The sequence below is a fragment of the Podospora bellae-mahoneyi genome, chromosome 2 (assembly GCF_035222275.1).
Source record: "Podospora bellae-mahoneyi strain CBS 112042 chromosome 2, whole genome shotgun sequence".
Taxonomy (NCBI): Eukaryota; Fungi; Ascomycota; class Sordariomycetes; order Sordariales; family Podosporaceae; genus Podospora; species Podospora bellae-mahoneyi.
The window spans coordinates 1,720,946-1,737,897 of record NC_085881.1 but is presented as its reverse complement, the minus strand read 5'-3'; the positions used below and the strand labels follow the sequence as shown (position 1 = coordinate 1,737,897).

Genomic DNA, 16,952 nt, shown 5'->3' with positions numbered 1-16,952 from the left:
CCTCAGGGGAATACTTCTACTACGAAAGGAGCGATAAGGGTAAAAAGAAATAGGTATACGGACGGAACTCTTGTGGCATTTGCTCTCTTGGACATGAGGACGAAGACTGGGTTGGCAAGACTCGACAAGTGAGACGAATGTCGAGTATGGCTTGAAGAACTGCTCAGCCACTAGCAATTGAGGAGCTTCCTTGATGATAGCGCACCAGTGTAGACGTCTTCGAGACCCGTGAACGATAATGGCCGCCAATTGTGAGGTAGCTTGTTTCTTTGGTCACATTGACAAGGCAAAGGATCTATCTCAGGGAGGCACGAGCAGTCTCACAGAAAGCTCGGGTCTTTTATTCAGGGCGGTGACTGTAACTTACTCAAAGTCGTTCTTTCCTTCCCCTGGCTCTGCCGGCTTTCTTGGCTCACCATCTGGCAGTCCTCGACTTCAGGTTCTCTACCAACTTCTGTTTACAACTTCGACCTGAACAATTCCATCTTCTCTTACCAAACTTGGAGACCTACAATCCACATTCAACCTCAACTTCTTAACTACCTGATTTTAGGAACGAACAACTCTCACCCTCACTCAATTCCCTACCTACAACCACCAATCCCACACCTGAAATGATCCTCAAAGCCCTCCTCCTGGCGACCCTCGCCGCCGCCACCCCCCTCCTATCCCCCAAGTTAATCTCCCTGAACCCCACCGACTCCGACACCGAAATCTACAAATCCGTCCCCTCCTCCCCTCCCCAGGAAGTCTACCGCTCCTTTCACCCCCACTCCTCGAGAAGCTACCTCGAAACAGGCACCGCTGCCTTCCCCGCCCCAGCAGCTTGCACCACCGGCCCCGCCGCCTCCTCCAACGACGACAGCGGGTTCAACATTGGAGATTACACCCTCGTCACTCCTTCCAACAAGACCACCAGCTACCAAGTCGAAAAGTCTTGGTATAAGAAGCACCTCGTCTCTGGCCCTCACTGGTTCGGGTACAGCTCGGCCGAGGGACAGTTTGGGGCGTGGAAGTGCCAGTTTTTGTGCAATGCCGAGGAGGAGTGCAATGGGTATTTTGTCTGGTTTGAGGCTCGTGACGAGAAGGGGAGGAGGGAGACGATGAAGTGTAATCTGTTTGATGCTGTGTAAGTTTTTTGTGATCTTGATGGGTGGTGGACGGGGGCTTACATAAAGTGAAAATATTATAGCATCCCCGAGTCAGTCTTGGTTTCTACCAATGCTACTGGCTTTGTTGCTGGCGGGGCGTATGATCGGATTTGCAAGGAGCATGTCAAGTCGACCTGAACAGGGGGGATGAGTTCATGGGCTGAAAGAGGGGGTCAGTGATATCACTTTCCAGACAGAAAAGGCGGCTTTAAATGAGACAAACAACCAAGAGTCTTATTGCGTCTCCATCTCTGATTCTCTGTGAGGCCATGGCTGTGACTCTCCTGATGTCTGGGTATCTCCATGGTAAAACTCCAGTAAAATGCCAATATCTCTAACGCCTGTTGTCCAATGTATATGCCCCGCGAGCAATGCACCCTGTCCATCTATGGCGATCCCTTCTCTCTGATGTGAGTTGCCGAAAAATCGACCCGTCTCTCTGAGAGTTTAGACGGCGGCCATTATATATCCTCTTGCCTGATGTGGACTTCTAAGCTGTCCTCACCCTCTTTTTTGATGGCGACACCATTGTCGGTGATAGCCTCTTGTTTGATGAAAGCGCCATACTCGATATTATCCTCTTCCTTGATAATATCCACCCCCTCTCTCTGTACAACAACACCCTCCTCTCGCCCCAAAGCCACCGAGCGATGGCGCTCACCACTTACCAACTCCCTTACCACGACGCCTTCCTCCCTTCCCAAAGTGACAGACCGACGACGGTGATCCTACTCCTGCATCCTGTCACCGGTATTCACCCCCTGGGCCTCGGCCATACCAGCAAAATGCGCCTTGACCCTCTCCCAGGTCTCAGCCTCGACGTCCCTCTCTGTCGTTGACGAAGCCAAGTTCAGCCTTCCGACGTCGAGCTTGCCGTATTTGCCTGTTCCGTCTGGGTCGAGGCGGGCGACTTTCTTGGTATCCTTGGTGCCGTCGGGCTGAGATGCGCCGGGTTGGGAGTCGGGGTTTTCGGCAGATTGGGAGGGTTGTTGGTTGGAGGAGGTGGCGGCGAGGGAGATGATGTTTGCTTCTTCGAGGGCGTAGATTTGTCGGTTGAGGTGTTTGGATATGCGGTCGATGGTGCGGAAGTAGGATGTTTGGGCTGATTTGAAGGCTTCTTGGGGGGCGTTGGGGCTGGTTGGGGAGGGGGGGGTGGAGAGGGCGGTTAGGGAGGCTATTACGGGGGTTAGGAGGGAGGTGATGTCGCGGTCTGTGGAGGCGAGGTGGGAGAGGTGTTCGGGGAGGGTGAAGGGGGTGTGGATGTCGATTGGTTGTTCTTGGGGGGTGGGGGGTTGGGGGTTCATGGTTGCGGTTGGTTGTTGAGGTGCCGGGGTGGGTGAGTGAGTGGTGATTGTTTGGATCGTGGTTGTTTGCTAAGAAGTTGATGTGCAAAGAACCTGGTGTTGTGAGTAAAAAGAGGTGGCTGCTTATGGCAGAGTTCAAGATCGCGAGCTCAGAGCTGCCCCGCGAAGGTGAATGTGACGTGAAGCTAGGACCGGGGTCTTTGCGCTAAAACGGCAAGGGGTGGAGCTCGAGCACGGGCCTCGGACAGGGAGTTGCCTCGACACAAACGCGGAAAACTCCGCGGTCGGTTCACCTCGATCCATTCAATCACTGTGAGACGGAGACAGCGGTCGAGTATAAGTTGAAGAGATACATAGTCGTATATCTTCACTCACCAGGCGCATCAAAATAAGTGCTGCTTATCTTACAAACAGCTCAAACGATTAGATCACGATAAAACTCGATTCAGAGATATCAAAACTCTCCAAGCTTTGCGCTGGCTTCGGAGAAGGCGTCTGGTTCATGAAGTAGAGCGCGTTGGGGAAGCGCGACCCCGCCAAGTGTGTGATCTCTCTTCAACGCCCACTTTTGCTTCAATTCTTATTATTATCTATTATCTTTCGTCCCAGCATTCATCATGTCAAACCCCCCACCTCAACCAACAGGTCAGGCCCCGCCTAGCGCCTCATATTCGGGGCAGCCACAGTCGGCAGGTGGTGCACCTGCTCCCTCACAGCCGGCGACGACCAGCACCCCATCAGCACAGAACCTCAATCAGATTGTAGGTTGATTTCTCTGCTCTCGTTGTTCTGCCCCAACTCCTTCATTCGCTACCCTAAAGCCACACCGTTTCCGTCGTTCTGGCCCCATCCTCAACCGCCATCGAACGGCATTTTACATTTCAGAGTCGATATCTTCGACTAATAACGCCCCATTCAACCTTGTTGAGAACTTGAAGTTCTCAGAGCAGGCCAATGATGAGTACCCAACAAGTCGTGGAAGCTCGTAACCGCTATTATGTACAAAGCAGTCAAGCGGCGGGGAGAGAGGTGAAGCCAGTTGGTAATGATGCTAACGCGCGGGCCATTTATCAGGTTACCGACTATCTGAAGAAAAAGGGTTTCACCAAAACTGAGGCTGTCTTTCGCATCGAGACTGCCCATCTCGGTCCAGATGGGAGACCAGCAAACCGAGGCCAAGATCCCGCCGACCCAAAGAGGTACCTCAAGGCGTTCATTCTCATCAAGAACTGGATCGACAACAACTTGGACATCTACAAGTTTGAGCTTGAGAAGCTTCTGTGGCCCATCTTCGTCTACTCCTACCTGGAGCTTGTTGGCCAGGGCTACCATGAGGATTCAAAAACTTATCTTGCGACTCTCCGGCCACACTTTGAGACAGTTCACCATGACACACTGAGGTTGCTCAGCACTGTCACCCTGCCACAGCACATGAATGAGGACCCCACGATCAAGTTGTATAAGGAGAACAAATACCGGATTCCGCTGAACAACACTCTGACCCTCAACTTGTTTCAGTTCCTCCAGCGCGACTCCGATTCGGGCGGAAGCACCATCATCTACATTCTTCAAACCTTCTGCGCAATCGACAACAGCTCACGTGGTCCGATCGAGCCTTATAGTTTCGAGGCCGTTTACCGTCGGACCCAAAACCGTGAGTTGGACGAGATTGACGCGCAAGAGGGCATTCCAGGCGTCTTCACTGGCGTTGCCAATCGCGACGTCCTCGACAACACAGCCAAGTTGAAACTAGGCCCATTGCCTATGGAACCCGAGCTCAGAGATGACGTTCGCATTGAACTTGAGGAAGAAGACCAGTCGCACCCACCGGTGGACGGCCGACCCAGCTTGGTCGAAGTGTTTGACAAACGCATCAAGCAAGAAGAGGGTGACGACGTTCCATCGCGAGCTGACCTACCTCTCCCACAATCGCGAGCTAGGGATGTCGTCATGGAGATGCAAAAGGTGCGCGAGAACCGTGACAGGTTCCTGATTGAGGGTCGTACTGGGGGAGTTGGAGTGCCTGTGTCAGTTTGCATGTTTACCTTTCATAACACGCTCGGAAAGTAAGTTTCTGGTCTGCTAAGGGGTGAGTGACTGACCATTGTACTAATCGCAATTCTTGTAGCGTCTCATGCATGGAATTCTCCAACGATCACCAGCTAGTTGCTGTGGGCACCTCTGATTCCTACATTCGCGTCTGGGATCTGGAGGGCAAACCGCTTCGGACGACGCTGGACAATGAAAAAGACCTCAAGGTCAACAATAGGAAGCTGATTGGCCATTCGGGTCCTGTCTTTGGTATCTCCTTCTCAGATTCCACCGCTTCCCTTGACCGGAATCCCTACCTTGAAGGGTCCGGGAAGCCGGTAGACACCAGCGCGAAGCTGTTGCTGTCTTGTTCTATGGATGGTCAGGTTCGCCTGTGGTCACTCGAGTCCTGGTCTTGCCTCTGCATCTACAGGTCTCACGACGGTCCTATTTTTCGCGTGCTTTGGGGTCCACACGGACACTACTTCGCCACGGCCGGATGGGACAAGACGGTCCGTATCTTCACCCAAGATCATGCTTCGGCTCAGCGCATTATGGTCGGCCATGACACCCCGATCTCGGCCATTGCGTGGCATCCCAACGGAACATATGTCTTCTCGGCCTCTGACGAAACTGACAAGTCGATTCGGATGTGGTCTCTCACAACTGGCGGCTGCGTTAGAATCTATACCGGACATGCCGACTACATCAGCGCCTTGCAGTGTGCTCCCAACGGAAAGATTCTTGCCAGCGCCGACACAGGTGGCAATATTTTCCTTTGGGATATCGAGAAGAGCAAACGAATCAAGAGGATGCGAGGCCACGGGAAGGGCGGCATCCCATCTCTCAGTTTCAGTGCCGAGTCGAATATTCTCGTCTCTGGCGGGCTTGACGGCACGGTTCGAGTTTGGGATGTCGAGCTGCCAGCCGACCCCAGCAAGGCGAATCCCTTAGCCGGCGGCTCAGCCCAGCCAGGTCAACAGCCCGATGGGATAACTGTTGCCGGTGACAGCATTGCGGTGGCGGGGTCTGGTGACAATCGGTCCATCACTGTCGGCGGACAGGCTGCTCAGGTTACAGGTGCGAGCACCTCTGGGGCTGGTAGTGGGAGTGGCGGTGGAGGTGGAGGTGGGTCTGGCAAGAAGAAGTCGAAGGAGGTTCAGGTTACTCCTGATCAAATCAGCGCGTTCCCTACCAAGAAGACTCCGGTCTTGAAGGTGGCGTTTACACGGATGAACTTGGTGGTGGCTGGAGGATGCTATGACCCTGATCGTTAGGAGAAGGTCAAGGGAGGTAGCTGGGGTTTGAAGTAGCGTTTGGGTTATCGGCGTCAAAACATGATCGAGGGAATAAAAGGGGTTCTCGGTTTTGGGAGGCAGATACATTTATTGGGCGAGAAGCTGAGCTTGGCGTTATGGTCTGCTGTTTTTATATGGTAATAATTGATAAACACATATCTCTTGCAGTGTTGAGAAATTGCATAATCACGACACCGTATCACGCTGTTGATATGTACTTGAATGGCACCAGATGTTGATGTGCTGGGGAAGGAGAAGGGGAAGCTCCCCCCTCCGAACCCCACATTGATGGCTGCCAAGAAAGGCTTAGTTCAACGACCTACCTGGGTACCTGGGTCGGGAGCATGCGCTACCTGCCTGCATTGCGCAACACACCTCACCTCCCAACTCGGAGCTCGGGACACCTACCCTCTCCATCGAACGTCACTAAGCAAGAGGTGTTGGCCGTGTAAATTGTCTCCAGCTCACACTTTCAAAGCATTTCTTGCGCAATCTTTTTCAACCTCGACCTCACGAATAACAGTTTACAGCCATTTAACAATGGAGGACCCCTGGGCCGACTCGGCCGGCACCTCTCAGGCGACCGACGACACCACGACCACCACCACAACCCCCTCGACCACCACCACCAGCACCGCTCCCGCGCCGGCGACGGCAGCTCCCACATCTTCTTCTTCCTCCTCCCGCCCGTCGAGAATCACACCCCGCCGGCTGATCGCCAAACCGACCCAGCTCCAAGCAGTAGAAGATGACCCCCTCGGTCCTCTGGGAGCAGCTACCCCGCCCGCGACCACCCCCGCCGCAGCGGAGGATGTCTCCCCCCCGGTGCCGCCCTCGAAAGAACTCCCCCTCCGAACGACAATGCCCGCTCCTCTTGGCGGTGCCAAGCGAGCCGGCCCCCCAGATCCGCACAGGATCGATGACGATGATGACGAGGGCAGTTTGTTTGCTGCTTCTGGACCGAGACAGCCCCCGCCGGTGCAAGGGGCGTTGCCTAGCCCGGTGAGGACGACGACGGGGGCGCCGCCGAGTGTTAGTGTTGAGCAGGCGGCGAAGCCGGTGTTTAGCATCACGGTGGGGGATCCGCACAAGGTGGGGGATTTGACTAGTAGTCATATCGTTTATTCTGTTAGGACGAAGGTATGTTTACTGGGGGGAAATAGATAGGCGGTGGAGGGGGGTAAGGATGTTAACGGGATGGCAGACTACCTCCAAGGCGTACAAAAACCCCGAATTCGAAGTCAAGCGCCGGTATCGCGATTTCTTGTGGCTTTACACCACGCTTCATGGCAACAATCCCGGTGTTGTTGTCCCGCCTCCTCCGGAGAAGCAGGCGGTGGGAAGGTTTGAGAGTAATTTTGTCGAGGCGAGGAGGGCGGCGTTGGAGAAGATGCTGAATAAAATTGCGGGGCATCCGCAGCTGGGGCTGGATGGGGATTTGAAGCTGTTTCTGGAGAGTGAGAGTTTCAATATTGATGTCAAGCACAAGGAGAGGAAGGAGGTGAATTTGGGGGGGGAGTCCAAGGGGGTGCTTGGAAGCTTGGGGTTTGGGGGTGGGGGGAGCAAGTTTGTGGAGCAGGATGATTGGTTTCATGAGAGGAGGGTGTATCTGGATGCGCTGGAGAATCAATTGAAGGCGTTGCTGAAGGCGATGGATGGGATGGTGCTGCAGAGGAAGGCTATGGCGGAGGCGGCGGGGGATTTTTCGGCGAGCTTGCATGCTTTGTCTACTGTGGAACTGTCGCCTACGCTGTCGGGGCCACTGGATGCGTTATCCGAACTGCAGCTCACCATTCGTGATGTTTACGACCGCCAGGCCCAACAGGATGTGCTGACCTTTGGGATTATCATTGAGGAGTATATCCGGTTGATCGGGAGTGTGAAGCAGAGCTTCTTGCAGAGACAGAAGGCTTTTCACAGCTGGCACAGTGCCGAGGGGGAGATGCAGAAGCGGAAGGCGGCGCAGGATAAGCTTCTGAGACAGGGGAAGAGCCAGCAGGACAGGCTGAACCAGGTCAGTGCTGAGGTTGCTGACGCGGAGAGGAAGGTTCACCAGGCAAGGCTGTTGTTTGACGATATGGGGCGGTTGATGAGGGCGGAACTGGACAGGTTTGAGAGGGAGAAGGTGGAGGATTTCAAGAGTGCCGTGGAGACGTATTTGGAGAGTGCGGTTGAGGCTCAGAAGGAGGTTTGTTACCCGTTTATATGATCAGTGGCTACATGGGAGACTAACGTCTTGGAATAGCTTATCGAGAAATGGGAGACATTCCTCATGCAGCTCGACGCCGAGGACGACGAGACTGTCTTTTACAGACCACCGGTTGTACAGGCCCACAAGCCGGCTGGCAACACGGCGGTGGATAGGGCTCGTGCTAGGATTGATGAGGACTCGGACTAGTCGTTTGCTGATGGTCCTGTTGGTCGTGGGGGGCGTTCGAGGAGCCCGAGCAGTTTGGGGGATAGGACGAACCACAGTGGTGGTGGGAAGGCAAGGAGGGAGGAGTCGTCGAGTTCGTGGACTAGTGAGTGGAGTGCCGTATTTGGGGGGTTTGCGTGGGTGGGATGACTTGGAGGTGGACTGTTGGAGGTTTGTTACAGTGTATTGGGTAGTTTTGCGGCAGGTGATGGGTCATGGGTTTATTGAATGGATTTTGCTGTAGTGTTTAGAAACGCTGCGTAGCTGGAGGATGGGTGATGTTAAATCCAAGCATTCTCAACTCGTACACCCCCCTTTCGTTGTGAGAGCCGTGATAGATGTGAGAAGTATGATCACTTCACCTGCCCCTTTTTCGAGACTTTTGATACTTGTTTTTGTTGTTGTCTGTCCAAAAATACAATTTTATATTCCCACAGTGTTATAATACAAGGTTTTCCCTTTCCTTATTCATCTTTCCCCCATTCCTTATTTCTTCTTCCCCCCCTTATCCTTCTTCGCCTGCTCCTTTGCACTCAACCCTCCGGCGGTATTACTTGTTGATCCGGCAGCGAAATCACTGATCAACCCAACAAGACTGTCAAACGGATCACTTTCCTCTGCCTTCTTTTCTGTTGCTGCAGCTTCCTGCTGCTCGACGGCAGCCTCCTCGGCGTCCCACCCGCGGCCGTAGCGCTCTCTGAAGGCGGCGAGCTTGCCGGCCTCGTCGACCTCGACGTTGCGGAGGGACTTGTCGGTGGGCTGCCAGAGGATGTGGTTGCGGGTGTCCTTTGCCGACTTGTAGAGGGCGACGGGGGAGGTGGTGCGGACGGTGTAGGTCGAGCCGTCGGAGAGCTGGACGAGCTGGGTGAACTTGTAGGGGCGGCGGTGGCGGGGGATGAATGTTGCGTGGCGGAGCTGGGTTTGAGGTATTGGGGAGGGGAGGTGGTTGTTGTTGATGTTGAGGGATGGTCGCCTGAGGGTTTGGAGGGCTGATGGTGGAAGTTTGCTGGCCATTGTGACTGTGGGAGGGCTCCGGGGAGCGAGGGGTTTTGCGGTTTGATTCGGGTTCGAGGCCGTCGGGGCAGGTGGGAATAAAAGCTGGGGGTATCTCTCGCTGTCCCTATCGCCAATGTCGTCGTCGTCTCCAAATCTTCAATTACTCGTCCTTCCCGCTTGCCGCGCCGATTGGTTCCCCCGGTTCGAAATTTTGAGAACTCGCGGCGGGCGGCACAGCTCCAACCCGCGGCAGCCCGCAATTGAGAGCCCACTCAGCAAGGGTCCGGGGTTGTTATCGAAGCTTATCGGAGCTTATCGATAACTTTATTTGCAGGGGTGGGAGCCGTTCGATGACGGACCCAAGGCCGTGGAAGTGGAAGAAGCCGATTTGCGACTGAGACGAACAACAGATTCTGACATTGGCCATAAGTTCGTCTGATTTGCTTTGAAGGAAGTCGAAAAGACAGTATATGGTGTCAAAAATATGAACTCCCCCCCACGAATTACGGTGGGCTTGAAAGCTGCCGCAGAGAGATGCAGCAACTCGGCCGCCGTCATCACAGCACCAACATTGAGCATGAGAAGCGCAAAGCCAATACCTATGCGCCGGCTGCATATCCAGGGTCAACAACATATCAACAAGGGGCGTGTACCATCATGTACAATTCTACCACACCCACAAAGAGCACCAATATCACGTATGAACCTCACATCTCCATCCTCTGTCTCTTCTAACAGTTCCTCAGAACCCCTCACTCATCAACCACCTCATAATCGAACTCTCAGCACAACGCCCCATCCCCTCCGACAATTCACCACCTCCCCCCCAACCCCTCCCTCAATCCACCCTCACTCCTCCTCCTCCACCTCCCTCCCCCTGCCAGAACAGTTCCGCTCCCTAATGCGCCTAATAACCCACTCCGTTGTCGTCTGCACCTCCTCCTCCTCCGGTCCAATCCCCCGAGCAATGACAATGTCCTCCTTCACCTCCCTCTCCCTCCTCCCCACCCCCATCATCTCTTTCAACATCGCCACCCCCTCCCGCACCTTTGACGCCCTCTCCTCCTCCCGCCTATTCAACATCCACATCCTCACCGACGACCCCTCCGGCGCGAGAATAGCCGACTGGCTTGCCAGAGGAAACGCAGCTGGGCTGGAGGTGTTTGAGCAGCTCCAATCCGAATGTGGTTGCTCCTACGAGACAGAGACAAAAGGGAAGGCGCCAATACTAAAAGGGCCGGGTGTATTATATGTCTTACGCTGTGAGCTGTTACAGGAGCCAATGGGGGGGTTGGTGAAGGTGAGGGATCATTATATTGTTTTGGGGGAGGTGAAGGAGATTGTGGAGGTGAATGGGGGTGGGAAGGAGGACAAGTTTGGGTTGATATATGCGGATAGAAAGTATAGGGAGTTAGGGGGGTGTATTATTCCTGGGGAGGGGGTGGAAGAAGGCAAGGATGGTGAGGAATAGTGAGAGAACATGTGCTTCGGAAGCATGAGTAGGGACATAGAGCGAAGTTCTTGTACAATCTTGGGACCTAAAAGGTTTAGATAAGGGTTACGGGACATGGACGACGACTACGAGTCAGGGAATCGTATGTGTAGATATGATTCAGGGCGCTTGGGCGGTCATCTCCTCGCATCCACACGGCATTGGCGTTTTGGTCGGGAGCATTTCACCTGTACAAAAGAAATAGAGATTGTCCGAGCAGGAGACATTGAGATAGGTGGTTGGGTGTCTAGCCCAGAGTGAAACCATGATTCGATTTTCGTTTTGCTCCATCTAGTAAGCATAAGGGGGTAAGGCTTTGCGAAATGTCAAAGATATATGCTCCCTCCTTGTAATGTGTTTTGGATTGTTGATTTATCTGATCTTGACGAGCTCGGTCTCGAAGATGAGGGTGGCGTTCCCGGGGATGACACCGGGAATGCCGCGCTCGCCGTAGGCGAGGTTGGAGGGGATGGTCAGCTTGCGCTTCTCGCCAACCTGCATGCCGACGAGGCCGGCATCCCAGCCCTTGATGACCATGCCGGCTCCGACGGTGAAGTTGAGGGGCTGGCCGCGCTTGTAGCTCTGGTCGAACTCGGTGCCGTCCTCGAGGGTGCCCTTGTAGTGGACATCGACGGAGTCACCTGTTGTGGGCAATTGGTGTTAGCTTTGATGATATACTATCCTTAAGCTGCTTAATAGCAGGAGGACAAGCTTACCCTTCTTGACCTCAGGGCCGGAGCCAGCGTTCTGGGACTCAATCTTGAGACCTTCGGGAGCGTCGGCAGGGATACCCATTCTGGCGGCTGTGAATGAAAGGTTGCGGGTGGCTGGAGTAGTCAATTGACGAAGCGATCTGGTAGCTTGGAAGATGGAACTTCTGAACATGATGGAAAAGGGGAGAAAAATCAGCGGGGCTTGGTGGAGGGGCAGGTCAAGCTCTTAAAGGGGGTGGGAGGGTTGAAGAAAGTGGCATTCCAGGCAGGCAAAGCAGCAACACTGGCAAGGTGGGGCACTGAGTGCAGCTCCCCCCAAAAGCTTGCTCGCAGTTGCAGCTCTTTCTCCCCACGGCAGCTCAGCCCCCCCTGGCTCTGCCGCCCCCCGCCCCGCGATGCGGCACCCCTCTTTCCTGATTGCGTCACCCCTCCAGACGGTCGGGCGGGGCTACGCTTAGCGGCCGAACAGCACAGGGACGGCGAACCAGACAGCAGAATCTCTCACTCACCAAAGGATCAAACATGAGGGGTTGGTTCATCTCCCCTGTGCTTCATCAGCAATGTCGGTGAGACGTCGTGGATGTGCAACCATTCATGCACGTGTTTCTTCCTGCGACCGGTGCCAAGTCCTTGGGGTCCTGTCGATCTCCAGGAATAGAAGACGGTTGCGGACAGACAGCAGAGCACGAAAGCTGCCGACGGACCTGGTATCTGCTCTCACCAAGCTTGTATTTTGCACAACGACATAAATGGGAGGGTGGTGATGAGAATAAGTTAAACTCCGTACATCTCAGTAGTCTACAGAATACACTTCTTGTGAGGCTTGCAGCTTCTACTCAACAAAACTTGCTATCAAGTGGTTCAGATTTGCTATCGGACACCATCACTTGGTATTAGACTGTCGGGTTGAAGTTTATCAGACAACTTGTGTAAGTTGTGTCTATAAGGTATCAACAAATGAAATTCCAAATGATAGCTAGGGAGCAACGAGGCCGCTGCTCCAACCTGCCATTGTCCTATCAATCGAAAACCAGCCGGCACAGTATGTTATGCCTTGTCACCTGGCAGCACAACACATCAGACATGTCCCCCACGAACCATGTCACTCGCCCGGGTGCTCACTTCCAGATGGTATTTCTGTTTCACAAGCACAAAACACCTCGACAGATAGGTGTGCTGGATCTCAACTGCCACTGAAACCCTATCTTAACACTGGATGATACTATAGGGTGGAAACCCATATATTAAGCTGGCACCACATATTCTGGCTGACAATGTGTCAAACAGTAAGCCATACCATGGAGAAGGATCTTGCTGCTGTTCGAGCCTATCATTCTCTCAGAATCGACATCTTCACCGATGAAATCTGGCAATTGGCTTGTAGTCACCGTTATAATGAGCCTTCCCCATCTTACTCGAAAGGCAAGATGGTCTGCTGCCAGTTGCGAGAAGCTGACCATAAGTAACCATCTGCTTCATACCCCATGGCCAAATCAAATCAGCTTCAACCTCAGGCTGTTGACGGTGCTTTTGAGGGCTCCTTCGCCGCCACATCGAGGGACATGACCAAATCCGACAAGAGCCCATGGTATACTTGCAGAAGGCATTACGCCAGCGGTGATCACCCTAAGGTATTATTTCCTCTGCGGTTTCATTGCGTTGTCAAGAGGGCGAGAGCGAAGCTCTCGCCCTCTTGACAACTTTGGCCGTTGCTCTGGAATACGGAGAACCCGGCATAAAGCCTGCTAGAGTGCTGGTTGTCCTACTGTGTGTGTTTGCAATGCCGTGTCGTAAGAAACACAAGACCAAAGAAATACAAAGGAAGTAAACAACCTTCAGGGGTAATGTCTTCGAAGGAAGGCACCACCCAGGCAGCCTTGGAGGTCCACCCCTCACCTGGCCGTTGAGGTTGGTTGCCTTTCCATCTGAACATACAGCAACGGTGATAGGTAACGGCCTCGTCAGCTTTCACCAGTTGCTTGATCCAGTGTCCCATCTTCTTTGTGACTCCTAAATGCACGGGCCAACCAACGCGGGGTTGGCAGGTGGAACAGGGGCCAGCCTCGTTTTCAGCCTCGCTGGGCGTCTCGGGAATTCTGGAGCCTTCTCTGACAGGGACGGGAGGACAGCACTCCGATCAGTGATTTCCATGCCAAGATGGCTCCAGTGAGGCTCATCGTGATGGAAATGGCATTCTGAGAGAGCCTAGAAGCGCTGTACGACTTCCATTGAGTTCTCAACCCCAGTTTGGTGGTTTGCTGTGGCAGCCGCAGAGGTGGGGGAAAGTTGCCTGAGCGGAGCTGGCACAGGGGCCAATCAGCACAGCGGACCGTTGCTGTGGAGGCCGAATCAAACGAATCACAAAGAAATGGTAGAATTTTGGACGATAGAATCTCATAGAAACACTGCAGAGCACAGCCCAGGGGTGCCTCCAAAGACATTTTAGCTGCCGCCCTCCTCCCTCTTCCTGTCCTCTCCTTCCTTCCTTCCCATCTTCAGACCAACAACCACCTTCCTCTCTTCTCTCTGCTTCATACCTGCCCTGCCAGATCTTTCCTGCTAGGCGTAGATCGTAGACTACTCGAACATCCCCTTTTGGTAAGTCGCTGTCCCTCTTATAGTCGCCGGTCCCATTCTTCAGCCTTGCGGCCTGCCCCTCCTTCCCTCTCTACCAAATTGCTCCCCAATCGCACCCAACAAACAAAGCTCTATCGTGTGGCTTATTGCAATTGCAATTTCGAAGCCTTATCGGACAGGGCATCTGCTGGGATTTTGTGAACGGCGGGGCTATTTAAAGTTTGAGAGTTATCAGCTTGGGGCTGCCCGCTCGAACCCTTCCACCCCGCACTATTGTCTTGTTTTCTTCAAGCCACTACATCACACAAGAAAAATACTTTACAAAAACCACCAGGCGACGATTCTAACCGACTCAAATCAATCAGATACCCCAGATTCGACTTCAGATACCCTTTCAAGATGGCTGAGACTTTCGAGTTCCAGGCTGAGATCTCTCAGCTTCTCTCCCTCATCATCAACACAGTCTACTCCAACAAGGAGATCTTCCTCAGAGAACTTGTCTCCAACGCCTCCGATGCCCTCGACAAGATCCGCTATGAGTCTCTGTCCGACCCCAGCAAGTTGGACACTGGCAAGGATCTCCGCATCGACATCATCCCCGACAAGGAGAACAAGACTCTGACCATCCAGGATACCGGTATCGGTATGACCAAGGCTGACCTCGTCAACAACCTTGGCACCATTGCCCGCTCCGGCACCAAGCAGTTCATGGAGGCTCTCACCGCTGGCGCTGATATTTCCATGATCGGTCAGTTCGGTGTCGGTTTCTATTCTGCCTACCTCGTTGCCGACAGAGTCACCGTTGTCTCCAAGAACAATGATGACGAGCAGTACATCTGGGAGTCCAGCGCCGGTGGCACTTTCAACATCTCCCCCGACAACGGCCCCTCCATTGGCCGCGGTACCAAGATCATCCTCCACCTCAAGGATGAGCAGACTGATTACCTCAATGAGTCCAAGATCAAGGAGGTGATCAAGAAGCACTCTGAGTTCATCTCTTACCCCATCTACCTCCACGTTCAGAAGGAGACCGAGGTCGAGGTCCCCGATGAGGAGGCCGAGACCGTCGAGGAGGGTGACGACAAGAAGCCCAAGATCGAGGAGGTCGAGGACGATGAGGAGGACAAGGAGAAGAAGCCCAAGACCAAGAAGGTCAAGGAGGTCAAGACTGAGGAGGAAGAGCTCAAGTAAGATTCCCGCTTTCCCAACCAAATTATGAAGGTGTTTTTTTCTGACTTTTCTTTTTTTCCTTTTTTCAGCAAGCAGAAGCCCATCTGGACTCGCAACCCCCAGGACATCACTCAGGAGGAGTATGCCGCCTTCTACAAGTCTCTCTCCAACGACTGGGAGGACCACCTCGCCGTCAAGCACTTCTCTGTTGAGGGTCAGCTTGAGTTCAAGGCCATCCTCTTTGTGCCCAAGCGCGCTCCTTTCGACCTCTTCGAGACCAAGAAGACCAAGAACAACATCAAGCTCTACGTCCGCCGTGTTTTCATCACTGACGATGCCACTGACCTCATTCCTGAGTGGCTCAGCTTCGTCAAGGGTGTCGTCGACTCTGAGGACCTTCCCCTCAACCTTTCTCGTGAGACTCTTCAGCAAAACAAGATCATGAAGGTTATTCGTGTAAGTTTTTCTAAGCATACTGATCACCCTTACTTTTCTGAAAAGAAAAAAGAGAGGAAAAAAGAAAATCTCTTTTTTTTTTTTCTTCAATTTCCCCCCCTCCCCGCCCCAGATGGCTAACAACCACTACAGAAGAACATTGTCAAGAAGGCTCTCGAGCTCTTCACCGAGATCGCCGAGGACAAGGAGCAGTTCGACAAGTTCTACACTGCCTTCTCCAAGAATATCAAGCTCGGCATCCACGAGGACTCCCAGAACCGCAACACCCTCGCCAAGCTCCTCCGCTTCAACTCCACCAAGTCTGGCGATGAGCAGACCTCCCTCTCCGACTATGTCACGCGCATGCCCGAGCACCAGAAGAACATGTACTACATCACTGGCGAGTCCATCAAGGCTGTCTCCAAGTCTCCCTTCCTTGACTCTCTCAAGGAGAAGGGCTTCGAGGTTCTCTTCCTTGTTGACCCCATTGATGAGTACGCCATGACTCAGCTCAAGGAGTTCGAGGGCAAGAAGCTTGTCGACATCACCAAGGACTTCGAGCTCGAGGAGACCGAGGAGGAGAAGAAGCAGCGTGAGGCTGAGGAGAAGGAGTACGACGGTCTCGCCAAGGCTCTCAAGAACGTTCTCGGCGACAAGGTCGAGAAGGTTGTTGTCTCCCACAAGTTGGTCGGCGCTCCTTGCGCCATCCGCACTGGCCAGTTCGGCTGGTCTGCCAACATGGAGCGTATCATGAAGGCCCAGGCTCTCCGTGACACCTCCATGAGCAGCTACATGTCCTCCAAGAAGACCTTCGAGATCTCCCCCAAGAGCCCCATCATCAAGGAGCTCAAGCAGAAGGTTGAGGCCGACGGCGAGAACGACAAGACCGTCAAGTCCATCGTTCAGCTCCTCTTCGAGACCTCCCTCTTGGTCTCTGGCTTCACCATTGAGGAGCCCGCTGGCTTCGCTGAGCGCATCCACAAGCTTGTCGCTCTCGGCCTGAACCTCGACGAGGAGCCCGAGGCTGCTGCCGATGCTCCCGCCGCCGATGCCGGTGTTGCCGCTGCTGAGACCAGCGACAACGCCATGGAGGAGGTTGACTAAACGACTCGCAATGACTGGGAATGAAAAAGTGGCTTGGGAACGGAGTTGGACGGATTCTAGCTAATGACAATACCTTTATGTTTTTTTTTTCTCTTTTTCAAATTTGCATCAGTTTTCCGATCGAGCAACTTCCACATCGCCGTTGTTGAGGACGACGGCGCCCGTTTTTCTGTACTTTTAGTCAAGGACATCGGGATCGGTCATGGTCTGAGGAGGAGCATGTTACCAGGATTAGACGGAAATAAAGAGTTTCTGATCAACTTTT

General features: G+C 53.6%; 8 protein-coding genes across 8 annotated transcripts; 5 read left to right on the top strand and 3 right to left on the bottom strand.

Annotated features, from left to right (window-relative positions):
- Positions 1-173: 173 nt before the first annotated feature.
- On the top strand, positions 174-1,400 carry QC761_203830 (uncharacterized protein). Its single transcript, XM_062876114.1, has 2 exons — positions 174-1,129; positions 1,193-1,400. The coding sequence occupies exons 1-2, from the start codon at positions 615-617 to the stop codon at positions 1,287-1,289; spliced, it is 612 nt and encodes a 203-aa protein (XP_062734675.1). The 5' UTR covers positions 174-614; the 3' UTR covers positions 1,290-1,400.
- Positions 1,401-1,879: 479 nt separating this feature from the next.
- QC761_203820 (uncharacterized protein) lies at positions 1,880-2,455 on the bottom strand (the record flags this gene model as incomplete). The annotated part of the gene is made up of 1 exon (XM_062876113.1): positions 1,880-2,455. The coding sequence occupies one exon, from the start codon at positions 2,453-2,455 to the stop codon at positions 1,880-1,882; it is 576 nt and encodes a 191-aa protein (XP_062734674.1).
- A 273-nt stretch (positions 2,456-2,728) lies between these two features.
- Positions 2,729-5,994, top strand: TAF5 (Transcription initiation factor TFIID subunit 5). The gene is made up of 3 exons (XM_062876112.1): positions 2,729-3,216; positions 3,530-4,521; positions 4,584-5,994. The coding sequence occupies exons 1-3, from the start codon at positions 3,073-3,075 to the stop codon at positions 5,761-5,763; spliced, it is 2,316 nt and encodes a 771-aa protein (XP_062734673.1). The 5' UTR covers positions 2,729-3,072; the 3' UTR covers positions 5,764-5,994.
- Positions 5,995-6,137: 143 nt separating this feature from the next.
- vps5 (Vacuolar protein sorting-associated protein vps5) lies at positions 6,138-8,534 on the top strand. Its single transcript, XM_062876111.1, has 3 exons — positions 6,138-6,924; positions 6,989-7,972; positions 8,030-8,534. Exons 1-3 carry the CDS (start codon positions 6,325-6,327, stop codon positions 8,180-8,182), a joined length of 1,737 nt encoding a protein of 578 aa, XP_062734672.1. The 5' UTR covers positions 6,138-6,324; the 3' UTR covers positions 8,183-8,534.
- A 152-nt stretch (positions 8,535-8,686) lies between these two features.
- QC761_203790 (uncharacterized protein) lies at positions 8,687-9,214 on the bottom strand (the record flags this gene model as incomplete). The annotated part of the gene is made up of 1 exon (XM_062876110.1): positions 8,687-9,214. The coding sequence occupies one exon, from the start codon at positions 9,212-9,214 to the stop codon at positions 8,687-8,689; it is 528 nt and encodes a 175-aa protein (XP_062734671.1).
- Positions 9,061-10,844, top strand: QC761_203780 (uncharacterized protein). Its single transcript, XM_062876109.1, has 2 exons — positions 9,061-9,894; positions 9,943-10,844. The coding sequence occupies exons 1-2, from the start codon at positions 9,681-9,683 to the stop codon at positions 10,665-10,667; spliced, it is 939 nt and encodes a 312-aa protein (XP_062734670.1). The 5' UTR covers positions 9,061-9,680; the 3' UTR covers positions 10,668-10,844.
- Positions 10,783-11,764, bottom strand: FPR2_1 (Peptidyl-prolyl cis-trans isomerase fpr2). Its single transcript, XM_062876108.1, has 2 exons — positions 11,405-11,764; positions 10,783-11,329 (listed from the first exon to the last, which is right to left on the bottom strand). The coding sequence occupies exons 1-2, from the start codon at positions 11,571-11,573 to the stop codon at positions 11,061-11,063; spliced, it is 438 nt and encodes a 145-aa protein (XP_062734669.1). The 5' UTR covers positions 11,574-11,764; the 3' UTR covers positions 10,783-11,060.
- A 1,957-nt stretch (positions 11,765-13,721) lies between these two features.
- Positions 13,722-16,952, top strand: QC761_203760 (HSP90-domain-containing protein). The gene is made up of 4 exons (XM_062876107.1): positions 13,722-13,999; positions 14,344-15,165; positions 15,238-15,604; positions 15,737-16,952. The coding sequence occupies exons 2-4, from the start codon at positions 14,378-14,380 to the stop codon at positions 16,685-16,687; spliced, it is 2,106 nt and encodes a 701-aa protein (XP_062734668.1). The 5' UTR covers positions 13,722-13,999; positions 14,344-14,377; the 3' UTR covers positions 16,688-16,952.

Coding starts and splice junctions, on each gene's coding strand:
- QC761_203830 (XM_062876114.1), top strand. CDS start 615: ATGATCCTCAAAGCCCTCCTCCTGGCGACCCTCGCCGCCGCCACCCCC. Junction 1,130..1,192: donor TGTAATCTGTTTGATGCTGT/GTAAGTTTTTTG, acceptor AAAATATTATAG/CATCCCCGAGTCAGTCTTGG.
- TAF5 (XM_062876112.1), top strand. CDS start 3,073: ATGTCAAACCCCCCACCTCAACCAACAGGTCAGGCCCCGCCTAGCGCC. Junction 3,217..3,529: donor CACAGAACCTCAATCAGATT/GTAGGTTGATTT, acceptor GCCATTTATCAG/GTTACCGACTATCTGAAGAA. Junction 4,522..4,583: donor TTTCATAACACGCTCGGAAA/GTAAGTTTCTGG, acceptor CAATTCTTGTAG/CGTCTCATGCATGGAATTCT.
- vps5 (XM_062876111.1), top strand. CDS start 6,325: ATGGAGGACCCCTGGGCCGACTCGGCCGGCACCTCTCAGGCGACCGAC. Junction 6,925..6,988: donor TTTATTCTGTTAGGACGAAG/GTATGTTTACTG, acceptor ACGGGATGGCAG/ACTACCTCCAAGGCGTACAA. Junction 7,973..8,029: donor CGGTTGAGGCTCAGAAGGAG/GTTTGTTACCCG, acceptor GTCTTGGAATAG/CTTATCGAGAAATGGGAGAC.
- QC761_203780 (XM_062876109.1), top strand. CDS start 9,681: ATGAACTCCCCCCCACGAATTACGGTGGGCTTGAAAGCTGCCGCAGAG. Junction 9,895..9,942: donor ACAAAGAGCACCAATATCAC/GTATGAACCTCA, acceptor ACAGTTCCTCAG/AACCCCTCACTCATCAACCA.
- FPR2_1 (XM_062876108.1), bottom strand. CDS start 11,573: ATGTTCAGAAGTTCCATCTTCCAAGCTACCAGATCGCTTCGTCAATTG. Junction 11,330..11,404: donor CGGCCCTGAGGTCAAGAAGG/GTAAGCTTGTCC, acceptor TGCCCACAACAG/GTGACTCCGTCGATGTCCAC.
- QC761_203760 (XM_062876107.1), top strand. CDS start 14,378: ATGGCTGAGACTTTCGAGTTCCAGGCTGAGATCTCTCAGCTTCTCTCC. Junction 15,166..15,237: donor ACTGAGGAGGAAGAGCTCAA/GTAAGATTCCCG, acceptor TCCTTTTTTCAG/CAAGCAGAAGCCCATCTGGA. Junction 15,605..15,736: donor AGATCATGAAGGTTATTCGT/GTAAGTTTTTCT, acceptor CAACCACTACAG/AAGAACATTGTCAAGAAGGC.